General features: G+C 29.5%; 1 protein-coding gene across 1 annotated transcript in view; it reads left to right on the top strand.

Annotated features, from left to right (window-relative positions):
* The window catches only part of LOC136968257 (PAX3- and PAX7-binding protein 1), a 101,377-nt gene that overhangs the window by 73,012 nt on the left and 14,054 nt on the right, over window positions 1-14,311 (top strand). The window contains exons 12-14 of the mRNA XM_067262244.1: window positions 4,445-4,644; window positions 10,739-10,889; window positions 12,404-12,522. Coding sequence (XP_067118345.1) covers window positions 4,445-4,644; window positions 10,739-10,889; window positions 12,404-12,522 — 470 coding nt within the window. The remainder of the gene's footprint in view (window positions 1-4,444; window positions 4,645-10,738; window positions 10,890-12,403; window positions 12,523-14,311) is intronic.

A 14,311-nucleotide genomic window follows, 5' to 3' on the forward strand; every position in this document is an offset into this window, starting at 1 on the left:
GTTCTTCATAATAACAGTTTCATTTTTTTTTTTGTTACTTTCATTCAGATTGTTTTTGATTAATTAATAATTAATTAAAGTATCCTGTACAATCTGTTTACTATTTAGAATTCAATTAAAATGTGATTTTTTTTATAGCTGAAAAGATAAATAATATACTGTATATATATTTTAATTATATATGCTGTGTATACTTATTGGTATTTTAACTTTCTTAATACAAATTTGATGTTTTTGTAATCCATTGTACTGTTCACTTTATAATGATCAGGCTAAAATACAATATTGCCTCATATACAGTACCTTGGAATAGTGGACAAACTCCTTGGTCCTGACGATGTCAGCTATTCATACGTTATACTGTATAATTATTATTATTATATTTAACATTACTTTTACTTCATTTGATTATTACTAATTTTATATTTATAATTACTTGATTATTTAATTAATTTAGTGATAAACTTTATTAAAATATTACATGCATAATTTTGTGTGTTATATTTTATTAAAATTTCAGTATAATTTTGATTGTTCAAATACTTAATAAAAATTCATTAATTTAGTTTGAAATTTGGCATATATTTGTATAAAAATAATCTTGTCTGATATAATTTTTTTAAGATAAAAATATTTAAAATTCTTTATTATATTGATATTATTTAGATATTATTTATATAAAATTAATTTGATATAAATAATTACAGATATGAATTAAGAAATTGTTTACCATAAAATTCTTTGATGTACTCAGCTGAAGCTGTATATCAGACATTTCTAATCTACTCACTAATGACTCTTGAGGAGTCAATAAATACTAGTTGTTGTTTAGGTGGTTGGTGAAAATTTTATATTTAAAAATACAGTAAAACTTGTGTAAACTGGAATCACACAGTTCCAAACTTTGTTACTAGGTTTAATCCAAAGTGATTCCAACTATAGATAGAGTATTCTAATGCAAGAATTGAGACCTATTCAATTCTTAAAAGTTCTCATCATTCCTGAGAACTTATGTTAGGTATTCAAACACCAAGTTCTTTGATGTGATCCTTATGAGCTCACACGATAACAAGAACAAACATTAGTAACTTGCTCTACTGTTGGAAATTCAAATTGCATTACAATATTACAGAGACCAAATTATTCTCTGATCTGACTTCTGAAAGAATTTTAATACAGTCGACTCACCTTAAAATGAATACTAATAAGGCAAATGTTGTCATTGTCACAATGTTAATTTTCATGTAATAAAGCAAATGAAAATTTTGCCAGGATTTGTAAACCAAACTGTAAATTACTTTCACAATGCCCAACAAATAACTCAATTTCCAATTATGGTTGCTTTTTACACTTTTTGAAGTGAACAATAAAAAGTGTACCATTTTCAGTAAAATTTATTTTCTTCTAGTAAGTAAAGATGGGTTTGACCTTTGATTGTAAAGCAATTCAAACATCTGGTTCAAACATTCTACTATACTCAGAAAATGGGAGTTAAAGTTTAAGGAATTTAAATTTAAATGAATGCTAGTTTCCATGGGGCCCTTAGGGACTTTAAGGAATGCTAGTCCCATGTAAACATACTAGTTTGCATATCAGGGAGGACATTGACTACTTTGGACCAAATTTGGCTTCGTTTTTACTCTTCTGGCACCAGAAAAAGAAGTTGGGTGATTTGGCTACTTTTTGGCTGCATGCATGCCGCCATTAACAAACTCATACATCAGAGACTGAACAATAGTGTCAGGACCAGTCAGGATATTACTTGATGAAAGTGAAAGATAAAATAAATGAAAGCAACATTGACAGTGATGTTTAGTCATCTAAGCCTTCTTTCAAGGGTGCAACAGATGCAGTAGACACTATACACCGCTATCTGCAGCTTGAAAGGGATACGGATGAATATCTAAAGATAACATTCATGAATGAAAAAATATATATATATTCTACTTTTTCAAACAGTTTCCAACAGAAAAAATTGCAGATTTCTTTTGGCTTTGTGCTTCATGCTTAAATGGCAAATGCTATGTCCTCCTCATTTTGTTTGATTTGAAAATCATTTAGAACATTAATTTGTTTTTTATAAATAAATTTAACTTTATTTAGTAAATTAATTCAAAATATTATAATTTAGAGATTTTGATTGCCTATTAAGCCTTAACTCTAAATTATACAGGTAATGGCTCGGTGACCAAGTGGTCAAGGTGGCAGCCTACCGCTCTGGGGACCTAGGATCAAATCCAGACTGGTCGAAAAAGCCTCAAGAATTTTTCAGGTGATAGTCTGTCTGGATATGTTGGACCCCATCCGTCAATACTCGGCTGCTCCATTGTGGACCTGGCTGAACCCATAATGGGCTTGCTGAAAGAGATCCAGGGTCGAAAGAGTTTTAAAAAGAGATTAGTGCCCACAGGGCCGAAAGAGTTTTAAAAAATTATACAGCCTTGACCTTCACCTAGAAAATTATTATTACAAATTTTCAATAAAGCAAACTAACAACTGTTTTCCTAGCAATTTGCATTAATGTGAGTTGACTGTACTGTAATTAATCATTAACTTAAATCTCTCTAATTACCAACAATATTAATCAGTTTGTTTTTGAATACTCAGTAGTAGTTAGTTACTAACTTCTCCATTGTCTATGTAAGAAAAATTGGCAACAGGTTACCTTATTTTCTTTTCTTCAACAAACTATATTCATTGCTTGTTCATGAAAATTCTGTTCTTGGAAATTCATCCAGTTCTTGAAAGTTTCAGACCCTTAAAAGTATTTGATTCTTTCCTGGTTAATTCCAACAAATATCAATATTAACAAAGACATTGTGTCTGTTTGTCTTCTTGTCAGGCAAGCTTCTTATCTCTGAAAAGATTCAAATTCAAATCTTGGAATATGCTTTGTCACGATCAATGACCATTATAAGGAAATATCACCTCCACTTGTGAGCAAATAAGGAAAAGTAAAAGAATCATCTCCAGATATATCTGGAGGTTATTCTTTTACTTTATTCAGATTAAGACATGTTCTTTGTACCAGTGTCCATTCTTTCATTTTCTTGTTAGAGTAGTTAGACTGGCTTATAGTAAAATTTAACATATAACACCACTTTGTTCCAAAAATTTTTTTTCTATTTAGGCAGTTTTCCATTTTATTCAGGTTCTGTTTAGGCAGGTTTTACTGTATAATAAAAATAATTATGTATAATAACAAAATTGTATTTTATTTAAAGATATATCAATTTTGATTAAATAATACATGCAATTTTAAACTTTAATTTGTTTAAATAAATAAAAAATATATTCTTATTTGTTTTTTTAATTTTTTTGTTTTATCAATTTTTTAATTTGTTTTTATTTTGTATTGTATGGTTTTATTATTGTATTTTGTATTGCTAGAACAATGTTGGTGAATTAAATCTAATTTTGAAAAGGAGTTAACAAGTAAAACAGGTCGCAAATCTCTTGGTTTATATCATCAGGCCATATTATATTACAGTAGAACCTCGATTATCCGGACCAATTGGGATGAAGGTAGTCCAGATAAGGAAAAATCTGGATAATCGAAAAATAATACTGTACTGTATTTAAATTGTAATCAAATTTTCAAGAAACAAATGTTCGTTTTGAATTTGGACTACTAATGACCAGCACTAACACTGCCTATTGTTTAAAGGCCCTCTGGTGGCACAAGAAGACGGATTTTATAAAATAAAAAGCAGTTGAAACTGTCAAATTTTTATTCATAAAAATGCAAACTATTTATCGTTTTATGACGAGTAAAATTTTTTCGTCACATTCATGGCTTTTAAGTAATGCATAAACCTTCAAGGCGCAAGGCCATAGGCGGTGGCCCACGTCGCCCATGCCTTACACTGCCCTTGGCCATAGAAATGATGTAATTTGAATATAAATTATTTATAAATATGTATGTTATGTTATATTTTTATTATGACGCAAAATGTATTAAAAAGTTTAGGACCACTATGCCGGGTGAGACGTTGTAGGGACAAAAAAAGTCGTGCATTCCATCATGTACATAAACAGTGTCGCAATCGCCAAGTGCAAATCAGCAAATTTGTAAAATTTTTGTTTATTTTGAACAATCCGGATAATCAAGGTTCTACTGTATTATTATTATTCTCATGTATAGGGTTCATAGTCATCATTAGTCCTCTAATAGTTAAGCCTAACCATATTAATTTATTAAACTTTCCTGTCTTTTGGTTATAAAAATGTAATGAAATGAAATTATTTTGCTCTATTTTTAATTATTTATTGTAAGAAATTCTAAATATTAAAATTCTCAGATGATTCCAATTTATCTACCTTAGACTGGATTCATAAATTAAACAAAGCTGATAATTTTAGTCAATAGAACAAACATTTATTACGGCTTAAACATTTATTAGTTATGCTATGCCATTTAATAGTTTTTTCTTTTTCTCCTTAGAAGCACTTTTTGAGCAAGTAGATGAGATATTTGAAGATGTGATAGATGAATTTGGAACTGTTCAAGGTGTCAAATCTAATTTTGAGAGGTGGAAAAATGAACAGTTAACCAGTTATAAAGATGCATATGTCTCTCTTTGTTTACCAAAAGTACTATCTCCTTTTGTACGTGCAGAATTAGTGAAGTGGAATCCTTTAGAGGTAAGTGACTAAAACAAATTTTAAATTGTCATTATTTTCATAATTTTTTTTAATTGTCAGATACTGTTTTCTTTGAAAATACAAAACAATAATGTTTAAAGAAATCTTGTACTGAATAAATACTGTATTTTCATGGATTGACCAACATCCCACATAACCAGGGGAGACCAGCATGCCGGAAACTCTGGGGTTACTGGCATGCCAGTTAAACTGTGACTAAAAAATAAAATTAATCAGATCTAACGAAACTAGTTGTTAAAGAAAACATTTTTCCAAGTACACTAAAATAATAACATTGTAATTTGACCAACTTAAAATCAGAAAGAAAGTTTTTACAGTACAATGAAACAATTAGCAGTTATTGACATTAGTTGTAGTTGTAGTAGTAGGGAATTCGATCTCAGCCCTTATTTCTAATCCCAGGTTTTCAGAATTATACTTAGTCGATCCCAGGATTATTTCGGTATTGAGGGTTAATAAAAAGTAAGAAAATCTTACAGAAATGAGCTCCTTAATCAACAGATCAAAATTTAGACAAAAATCAATGTATTTTACGATATACACATACCTAATCTAATCACTCTAACTAATCAGACTTGGAGTCAGACTAACCAGACTTAAAATCACTCAGTCTTCATGTTAAAGTTATTCTTTTTCAAGCATCATTGAGATCTCTTTAAACTTAGATATTTTGAAAAAAAACCTTTATGTAATGGATAACCTTTAAGCAGATAAACGTTGAAAATTAACAAAAATCTCTCTTAACATCAACTAAATAGATGACTTTCATGTAACAACCTAGTAAGTAGGTAGTAAAGTAAGTTTCTTAGCAAAAAATTTTTATAAATAATATTAATCAGTCACATTTTTCTTAAATATAAAGAAAACTAATCTAATAGGAACATTCTAATTTGAATTGTGAAAATATGATCTGAGAAATAACAATGCATCTGGTGTGTCATCACCAAGTCTGCTTCTCAATTTGTTCCACATATATGCAGCTGCTGAGAAAGTGCATTTAGGTTCGATGGATGTTGCAGGAATCATTAGTAAATATGTGTAAGCCTGCTCTAGGTTATAGTTTCGAGTAGGATTTGAAGACTCATAAAGGTTCATTTCTTTCTTAACAAATTTGGAAAAGTCATTTTCCAAAATTGTTTTCATCATCATTTAATGCTTCAGGAGACATCATTTTCATGCTGTTTTCTATTTCCAGCTGAAGCTTTTCTTTGAGCATCAAATCACTTTTTTCTGTATTTGTAGGCTCAACTTGTATATTTCATTTTTCCTCTACATCATTTCTTTTTATCATTTAATCTCACAATTAATGAAACAATCTGGTTTTTTATCAGGACTTTGCTCGGACTTGAAAATGTACACTTTATTTCATCATTGTCAGCCAAATTATCACTATGAAGGTTTTGTAGATAGCATAAAATGTCACTCAACTCATTTCTTTGGCAAACTTTCAGGTGCTTTTGTAAATGTATCTTGAATTTAAAAGCCAAATTAAAGCTATTGTCATTTAACTGCTTAAAAAGAAACTTAAGGTCAGCATCAGCTGTGCATAAATTTGCATCAGTGCTACAGAGTGTTTCTACAGTTAATTTTACTGGAGCCAAGACTTTAATGATTTCATCGATGAGTTTGAACTCGGACTCTTCCAATTGCATGGATTATTCAAATCTATAAGTGCTTTTCTGACGCTAAGTTTCAAAAAAGCAAAACGCTTGAGCGTACTGCAGAGGCTGTTCCATCTGGTTTTGCAATCAAGCAGTAAACTTAGCCCTTTTACATGCTCTATCTTCATATATTTTTGAAGAATAGTATCATTCTTCAATGACACTCTTTTGAAAATAAGAACTACTTTGCAAACTTTTTTTATTACATCCTTGATGTTCTTCAAATCGTTCGTCAAATTTGGCAATTTTCTCTTTCTTGAAGGGCTAATCCTGATTCAAGATCTTTGTCATCATCATCTGAGTCTGCATCATGGAGCTCAGTGGACTCATTTTATGAAACATCTGATATACAGAGTATAATTTTGTGAGATAAGCAGGGGGCCAGGGGTTGATCCCTACTGACCACTTAATCTGCACGGGTTGGTAAAACCCAACCTCATGGTCGTTGAATGGCTAGGAGAGCAAAAAGTGAGTGGGGAAGTGTGTCAGTAAGTCGACAGGTGTCCTTAGAGTGACAGGAGACAGGTTTGACAAATAAAATAAAGTTTATTATATAACAAAAGCTAATACACATATAATAAAGAGTAATTGATGCTTAATGCTGATTAATGCTTAAATATGGATATCATATATCTGTTGCCAACCGTGATCTAACTAGTAAGTTTGTCACGTGCCTAACTTCTAGAGGGAGAGAGTTTACAAAGGTTATTGCACGTGGGTATACCTTAATATGCGATCCAATGACAGTATGCGATGATCTTCTGGACTATGGAAGCTGGAATCAGTCTTATGTCTTCTACCTGTTTCTTTCTCAGACAGAATCCAGGATGGGAGATGCTGGACTCAGACCTTCCTGGAACGATTGCGCTCCTTCCAGAGATAATTGTTTTTTTTTTTTTTTTTTTTTTTTTTTTAATATATATGCTCATTGTTGGCACCGAGCCAACCTGTCATTAACCCTTAGCCTGCCGTTTGCCACGCCCCCTTATTTTGTAAAACGGCCAAGGGCAAAATAGGTGAATCAGGCAATATTATTTTAAAAATTTACCAAAAATTAAATTATTATTTTATTCATATGAAAAAAATCACATATATTTATCAATATAGTTAGTTTTAAATACGACATTTATCCATAAAGTTTGTTTGAAAAATTTATGAGAAAAAAAATAATATATGATAACTGACATTCAAACTTGAAAATTTGTTACTTTTTGTCAAAATTAACATTGTCTGGTTACTTCATTCTTATTGTCACTGAGCCAGAAGGACGTAGAATATTGTTCTGTACAATTTGATATAACATTTATGCATGTACTGTACATTTATTTGTTATGAAATTATCGCACATTATATCAAACATTTGTTTGAAATCTGAACTTTATTCTGCTTTCAACTAATATAATGAACTAATATACTTTATTCATTTCATATCAAACAAGATTATATATTTTTGTAATAAACATATGATTACCAGTAGCAATAGATGTAACATTTGCTGATATTTTAGATTTAAGAAAAAATTAAAAAAATATATAAAATATCAGAACTGAAGGTCATAACTTGAATATTTGTAATGCATTAACATATTATAGCTGAATAAACTTATTATAGCATTAATGAACTTATTATAGTAATATTATTGCATGAATATGCTAAAAATGGAATAAAAAATTATCAGAAAATGAAAAATTAAGAAAAAAAAAACTGATAATTAAAATTTTTTAAGTCAACAAAACACCACCTGGACAAAAATATGTGAAACAGACGATAAACAAGATGATGCTGTCAAGCGCTGACATCTGTTGTCGATAAATTTTATAAAAATCAATTGTTAACAGGGTAATGATCAATCGGTACCCTGGCTGTTTTGCTAAACAATTAGGGTAACAATAGATCGGTACCCTGGCTGGGAAAGGGTTAAACAATCGATGACTAATTAGCTGACGTGCGTTGACTTGGGTTTCTTCCTTCCGATCTTGTCGATGTGTAATTGACACGGAAATCAACATCTGATCGACTTCCACGGGAACTTGTGGGTCATGAATCCCTTAACCTCAAAAATTTACACCCTCAAAACCTGCGGGCTCACACTTTTTTATAAAGTAAATCGCAAATGGCTAAGTGAATGCTACAAGCAAAACAAAGTTGGCGCTCTGCATAGACAAGTTTTCTGACTTCGAGCACAACATTTGGACCATTGGTTATGATTGCCACAATTTCGCTGTCCAGTGAAATATCAAATTGAGAAAGGTGCTCTTTTAAAACATCAACACATCTCTTCCTTCAAAGATACATTGATATGAATAAGGCCTAAACTCCAAAACTTTTTCTCTGAATGAATATTTATGTTCATATAGCTTTTATTAGAAGTCGATGTCCATTCATCAAAACTTAAACTAAAGCACTGGCCTTCATTTTTTAAAGCGGTTAATTCAGCTTTTATATGCTTTCTAATTCTTAGCTATAATTGACTATACGGTTACGAACTGTTGAAGCATCTTTTGCTAAATCTGAATACCCTTGTGGTAATAGCAATGCTCTCAAATCTTTTGAGGATACAAAGACACTAAAACAAAAGCCATCTAAGGCTGTCATTCGGAGCTAAAATGTCATTTAAAGTTTCAGTTTTAACAAAAAAGTCCTCAAGTGAGCTATGTTTTTGCTTCAATGGCAGTGGTTCTTCACCATTGCCACTTTGGCTAGTTGATGAGGACAGCCTTACAGTAATAACTTTTTTTCCATGTTTGGTTGAAAGATAAGTGTGTAGTCATTTGGTTCACCCTCCTAAGGTTTTTTAATATAGCTGGGCAGTATTTACACTGTGCTGTTTTGCTATGTTTAGTGACCAAAAAATGACTCCACACTGATGTTGCATCTCTATCTTTTTTTTATGTTTGACAAAAAACTTTCTTTAGATAGAGACATAATCACTATAGTCTGTCATAAATACCTTTAAAGAGAAAAAACCTACATTAGTGCAATAAATTCAAGTACCTACTAATTACAAATTAACTAAAAAACAATAAAAGATGCTACTCACATAATAAAAAGAACAGTTTTTCACAAATAACCTCTCAGTCTGCTGGCGCAAACGCTACTAAAATCCACTGGAAAAACAAGATGACTGACACATTGACAGGTAAAACGCACTGAGCACAGTACATTATATGTTGAAACAGTTTGTATGTAAAATAAGAGGTCTACCAATACTTAAAATACTTTAAATCTACTTAATTTTTGAGTAGAAATACTTAGAAAAGCGTTAGATACATGTTTTGAAGTTTAATTTTTACTAATAATAGATAGAAAATAGAATTAGGATTACTTTTTAAAATGAAATTGTTTTGAGTCCTTCATCATGAACAGAGTATTTGGAGAAACTACTATAAATGAACAAACAGTATGGTGATGGTTTTAAACTTTTCATTCTGAGGTTTTTCAATCAAAAAATGTATCATAGGATAGAATTTCTGTAGATAATATCATTTTGAAATTTATGGTGGAAGAAAGCTCATACCAAACTTTGCAAGAATTTGTGGCTAAAATTGGCATTCATTGCTTAGCCATTTTGTGTCATCTAACTGCAATTGGTAAAGATGCTTCAAAAATGAAATGGTTGGATAAATAGGTTTATTCTGTACTAATTGGAAAAAATGTATTGTAATAACTGAATGTTAATTACTTCTTTGATATAATTAAAATTTATTCTATGATCACATTGTCATAATGATGAACAATGGCATTATTAAATTATTGTGCAACTGCAATTTGATCTGCTCAGCAAATCAACAAAAATGAATATTCATAATGTATTTAAAAATCTTTCCATTCACAAAAAATGATAATGTCATTATGGTGGAGCATGAATGTTCCTAATTCATTATTTTTTTGAGTCCCAGTACTACCAGTGAAGCAGAAAGATACTACCAATAAATTGAACATTCAAGAAAAAGTTTAAATTTGTCATGTAGGATAGATAAATTGACATACCTTATAAAAAACAATAACAGTCTTATAAACTCTAATATGAAAAATTTACACCATATTGTTTATATGATTTGTTGCCAAAGATTTCATTCATTTAAACATTTTGATTAATTTTTTAATTATATTTTATAAAAGAATATAAAACAATAATTTTGTTAATAAAATGTTAAAAATAAAAATTATATAGTTTATTATAAATTAAGATAAAAGATGATTTAAAAAAATTATATTTTAATTATTTTTCTTTTGCAAAATGAAGCATTTTCTAGTTAATTTTCCTTATAATGTAGATTATAAACTTTTTTATTTAAAGAAAACATTCTTAAATAAAAAAATTTTCTTATTTGTAAATTATCTTGAATGCCATTGATTGGAAAATTTGTTAAAAACTGATGATTATGATGATATTCAATTTTATTTTATAGAGTGGAGCTGATTTTGAACAAATGAAATGGTATGAAGTTTTAATATTCTACAGTTGTAATAATGAAAATTTAGAAGATATAGATTCAGATGATCCTGATCTTAATCTTATACCAAGTATTGTTGAAAAAGTAGTTCTTCCTAAATTAACAGGTTAGTTTTGAAATTTAAATTTAGTATTTTAAGCAAATTATGTAATGTGTTTTATGTAACATGATTCAATCTATAATTTGCTTACTTTTGATTTTATAAATTTATTTAAGAACAATTTATATAATAGTTGAATTGAACTTTCAAAATATTGAATAAAACTAGAAATATTTTTGAGCTTTAATATATAGGCATAAAATTCTTATTATGTATAGTCATACGTTTTTCCTGGACCCTTTATTTAAAGTACAAATGTTTTATTTCATCTTTAGTGAACAAAGACATGTTTAGTTATTGTGTATTATCTGACAATATTATTTTATGTCAATATTTTGATGCTTCTTCCCTTTAACATACCTTATGATCATTTTATACTATGGAACTATACAATAAAATTTATCTTAAAAACTTCCACTTTCTCCTTACACACTAAAACACATTGCTTAATCATGTGACACTATAAAGTTAATTTATTAAGGTTTATGAAATGATTAATGTTTTTAGTGTGTAAGAAGGTAGTGGAAGTTTTTAAGATGGATTTTATTAGCGAGGTTGAGGCCGAAGTTTTCAATGCAAAAACGTGTACGTCGGACATTCAGCGCTGCTGTCCTGTAAGTCTAGAAGTTAGGCAATGGCGTTTGGAAAGTCAATGGAATCATGCTCGACATTCTAAAAACCATTGCCAAACTTCTAGGCTTATAGGAAAGTGGCCACAAAGTTGTATAAATAATCACATTTTTTTTCAATGAGGAAATTATCATTTTCTTTAGGTCTTCTAAAGAGAAATTTTTCTTTGAAATATTAAATTTTAATGAAATATTTATGGAATTATTTAGAAAGTTATAGTTTTTTTGCTATCATGCTAGTTCTTCACTAAAACTATTTGACAAACTCTATAAAATAAACAAAAAAATTTATTAACACAGTGTTATTAAATAAGTTACTGTTCATATGAAAAAAAAAAGAATGAATATTAAAACTTTTTTAATGCTCTGAAAACAATTCTTGTGTTCTTATTCTAAATTTCCAAAAATTTACACACATTCTTTACTATTATTTTTCATTAATTTAATTAAAAACCTATTATTTATTCTCATATAACTAACTGTTCCAAAATCTGTCTCACTCAAATTTTAACTGCAGTTAATTACATGTTATTGCCTATTACATTATATTTTTGTTTGTTTATTGTTATAATTGTTATAACTGAAATGTAAATTTTAGAAAATAAGTGTTTCTGTTAATATTCAGATCACTACAATAATGCATTGTTTTAACATTTATTTATATAACAAATATAAATGTTGGATTTTCATATACGAATGCTGTTGGAAGAAAGTAATTGTCTCAAAGTTTTTATTATTTTGAAAATTGGAAAGAAATTTAATATGGGTTTGTTTAAATAAGTTAAAATTTTTTGATATCACTATGCTCTCAAAAATTCAATAAATTAATAACTAACTTAAATTTTGTTGTTAAAAATATTCTGAACTTACAATGCTGAATATTTTATTTAGTTATAGCACGTGAAATATGGGATCCTGTTTCCACTTGTCAGACATTGCAGTTAGTTAATCTTACAAAACGAATTATTGAAGATTACCCTAATATTAATGGAAAAAGCAAAAATACTCAAGTAAGTTAATTATCTTATAAAAATTGAGATTTTTTATTTCCTGTCAAATAATCCCTATGGAAATGATATTTTGTATTAATCTTTCTATTATAATAATTGAATAATTAATAGACTCACTACTATAATATAATCTAATTTTGTAATGTTGTTATCAGTTTATATCATTGTAGAACCAAATAGAGAATAAAAATGGAAGAATATGAACTATTAATTTCTTTTGTATCTTTGTTTTCATTGGACTTTGTCTATTAGTAGAACTTATTACACTGGTGTAGTTTCTATTTAGCAAATAGAGGAGATCTTATTCAGAAAAATTAAAATAACTTTATTTTCACCTGTACACTGTTTCTGTGTTTTGGACCCAAAGGCCCCTCTTCAGCAGGTTTACAATACTATTCTATAACAAATTTTTAAAAAACTTACTTTAAAGATAACAATATTATACCCAACAATGATATTTCAATGTAGACAAAGATAGAAAAGAAATCAATAAAGTAAGGACATAAAGGCAAAAAGAATTAAAATATAAACCAATTTTTATTAAGTATGTAAATATTTTGTGGAATTGAATGTTTTTCATCTTTATCTTTATATGAGCAAAATCATGTTCCCATTTGATAATGATTGTTTTAACATAAAAATACAAGACAGAAGACAATGCATCCACAAAAGTAATTTATAGATTTCCTAATTGATCACACTTGATTGAAACAAAGGGAATATCAGCATTACTTTAATAGTATATTATCCATTTTATGAAAAAATATTACTTTTATGTTATTTGTATTTGATAATTATCATTTAAATTTTTTTCTGTGTTCCACTATAACTTATAACCATTGGAATGCTGTTATTAGTTTTGAAATTTCTTTTAAAATTTGAAAGAAAAATTTCAATTATAAAAGCAGATGCAAAGTTAGATTTACTAAATAATGTATAAAAGTTAATTGAAAAACTAATTTGTCAGTTAATCAATTTGTATTATACAGAAAAACCTGCAAAAACTAGAACCTGAATGTGAGATAAGCAGAGGGTCAGGGGTTTATCCTCGCTGACCACTTACACTGCACGGGTTGACAAAACCCGATCTTGTTGTCGTTTCGGATGGCTAAGAGGGCAAAAAGTGAGTGGGGAGGTGCGTCGGTAAGTCGACAGGCGTCTTTGATTGACAGGAGACAGGTTAACAAATAAAACATTTATTGATTAACTAGATTACTACAAAATGGGTTACAAGGCTATTCTACTATAGACTGAGATTAAATGCGGTTAACATACACTTGAATGCAACTACAGTATATGCAAGTTTACAGATTCCAACTAAGACGGCTATGCGTTAAGCCTAATGCCGTTGCGGGAGAGAGAGTTTACAAAAGTCCTAACAAAATACCTCTGGTGTGAGATTGGATGATATAATTCAATGTATGGCGGTCGCTGACGATGTGGAAGAGTTTCTCGTAGGTCCTCTCCGACGGGACTTCGTTCCTGGGCATGGAGACTGACACAAGTACAATAATAACTTCCTATGCGAGCGCCCTAAGTTTCCGGTGGCGCATGCTTTTATAGAGTTAGTGTGGGAAGCTGTCGGTTGTTGACGATGACTTGCAAATTCTTGACAGCCAAGTGTCAACTTTCCCACCGAATTGTTGATAGTTCCGGAGACCTCTGCTCCGTTTCTCTCGGGGATTGTTTACACTAATTTGTGAGAAAAGAATGAAAGTTTTCTTTCATTTACACAAAATTTCCCGCTAAAATCTGCGGTCTCACATGAATATAAATGTAATATATTACA

Source organism: Centruroides vittatus, unplaced genomic scaffold (assembly GCF_030686945.1).
Source record: "Centruroides vittatus isolate TY-2023 unplaced genomic scaffold, ASM3068694v2 contig_1422, whole genome shotgun sequence".
Classification (NCBI taxonomy): domain Eukaryota; kingdom Metazoa; phylum Arthropoda; class Arachnida; order Scorpiones; family Buthidae; genus Centruroides; species Centruroides vittatus.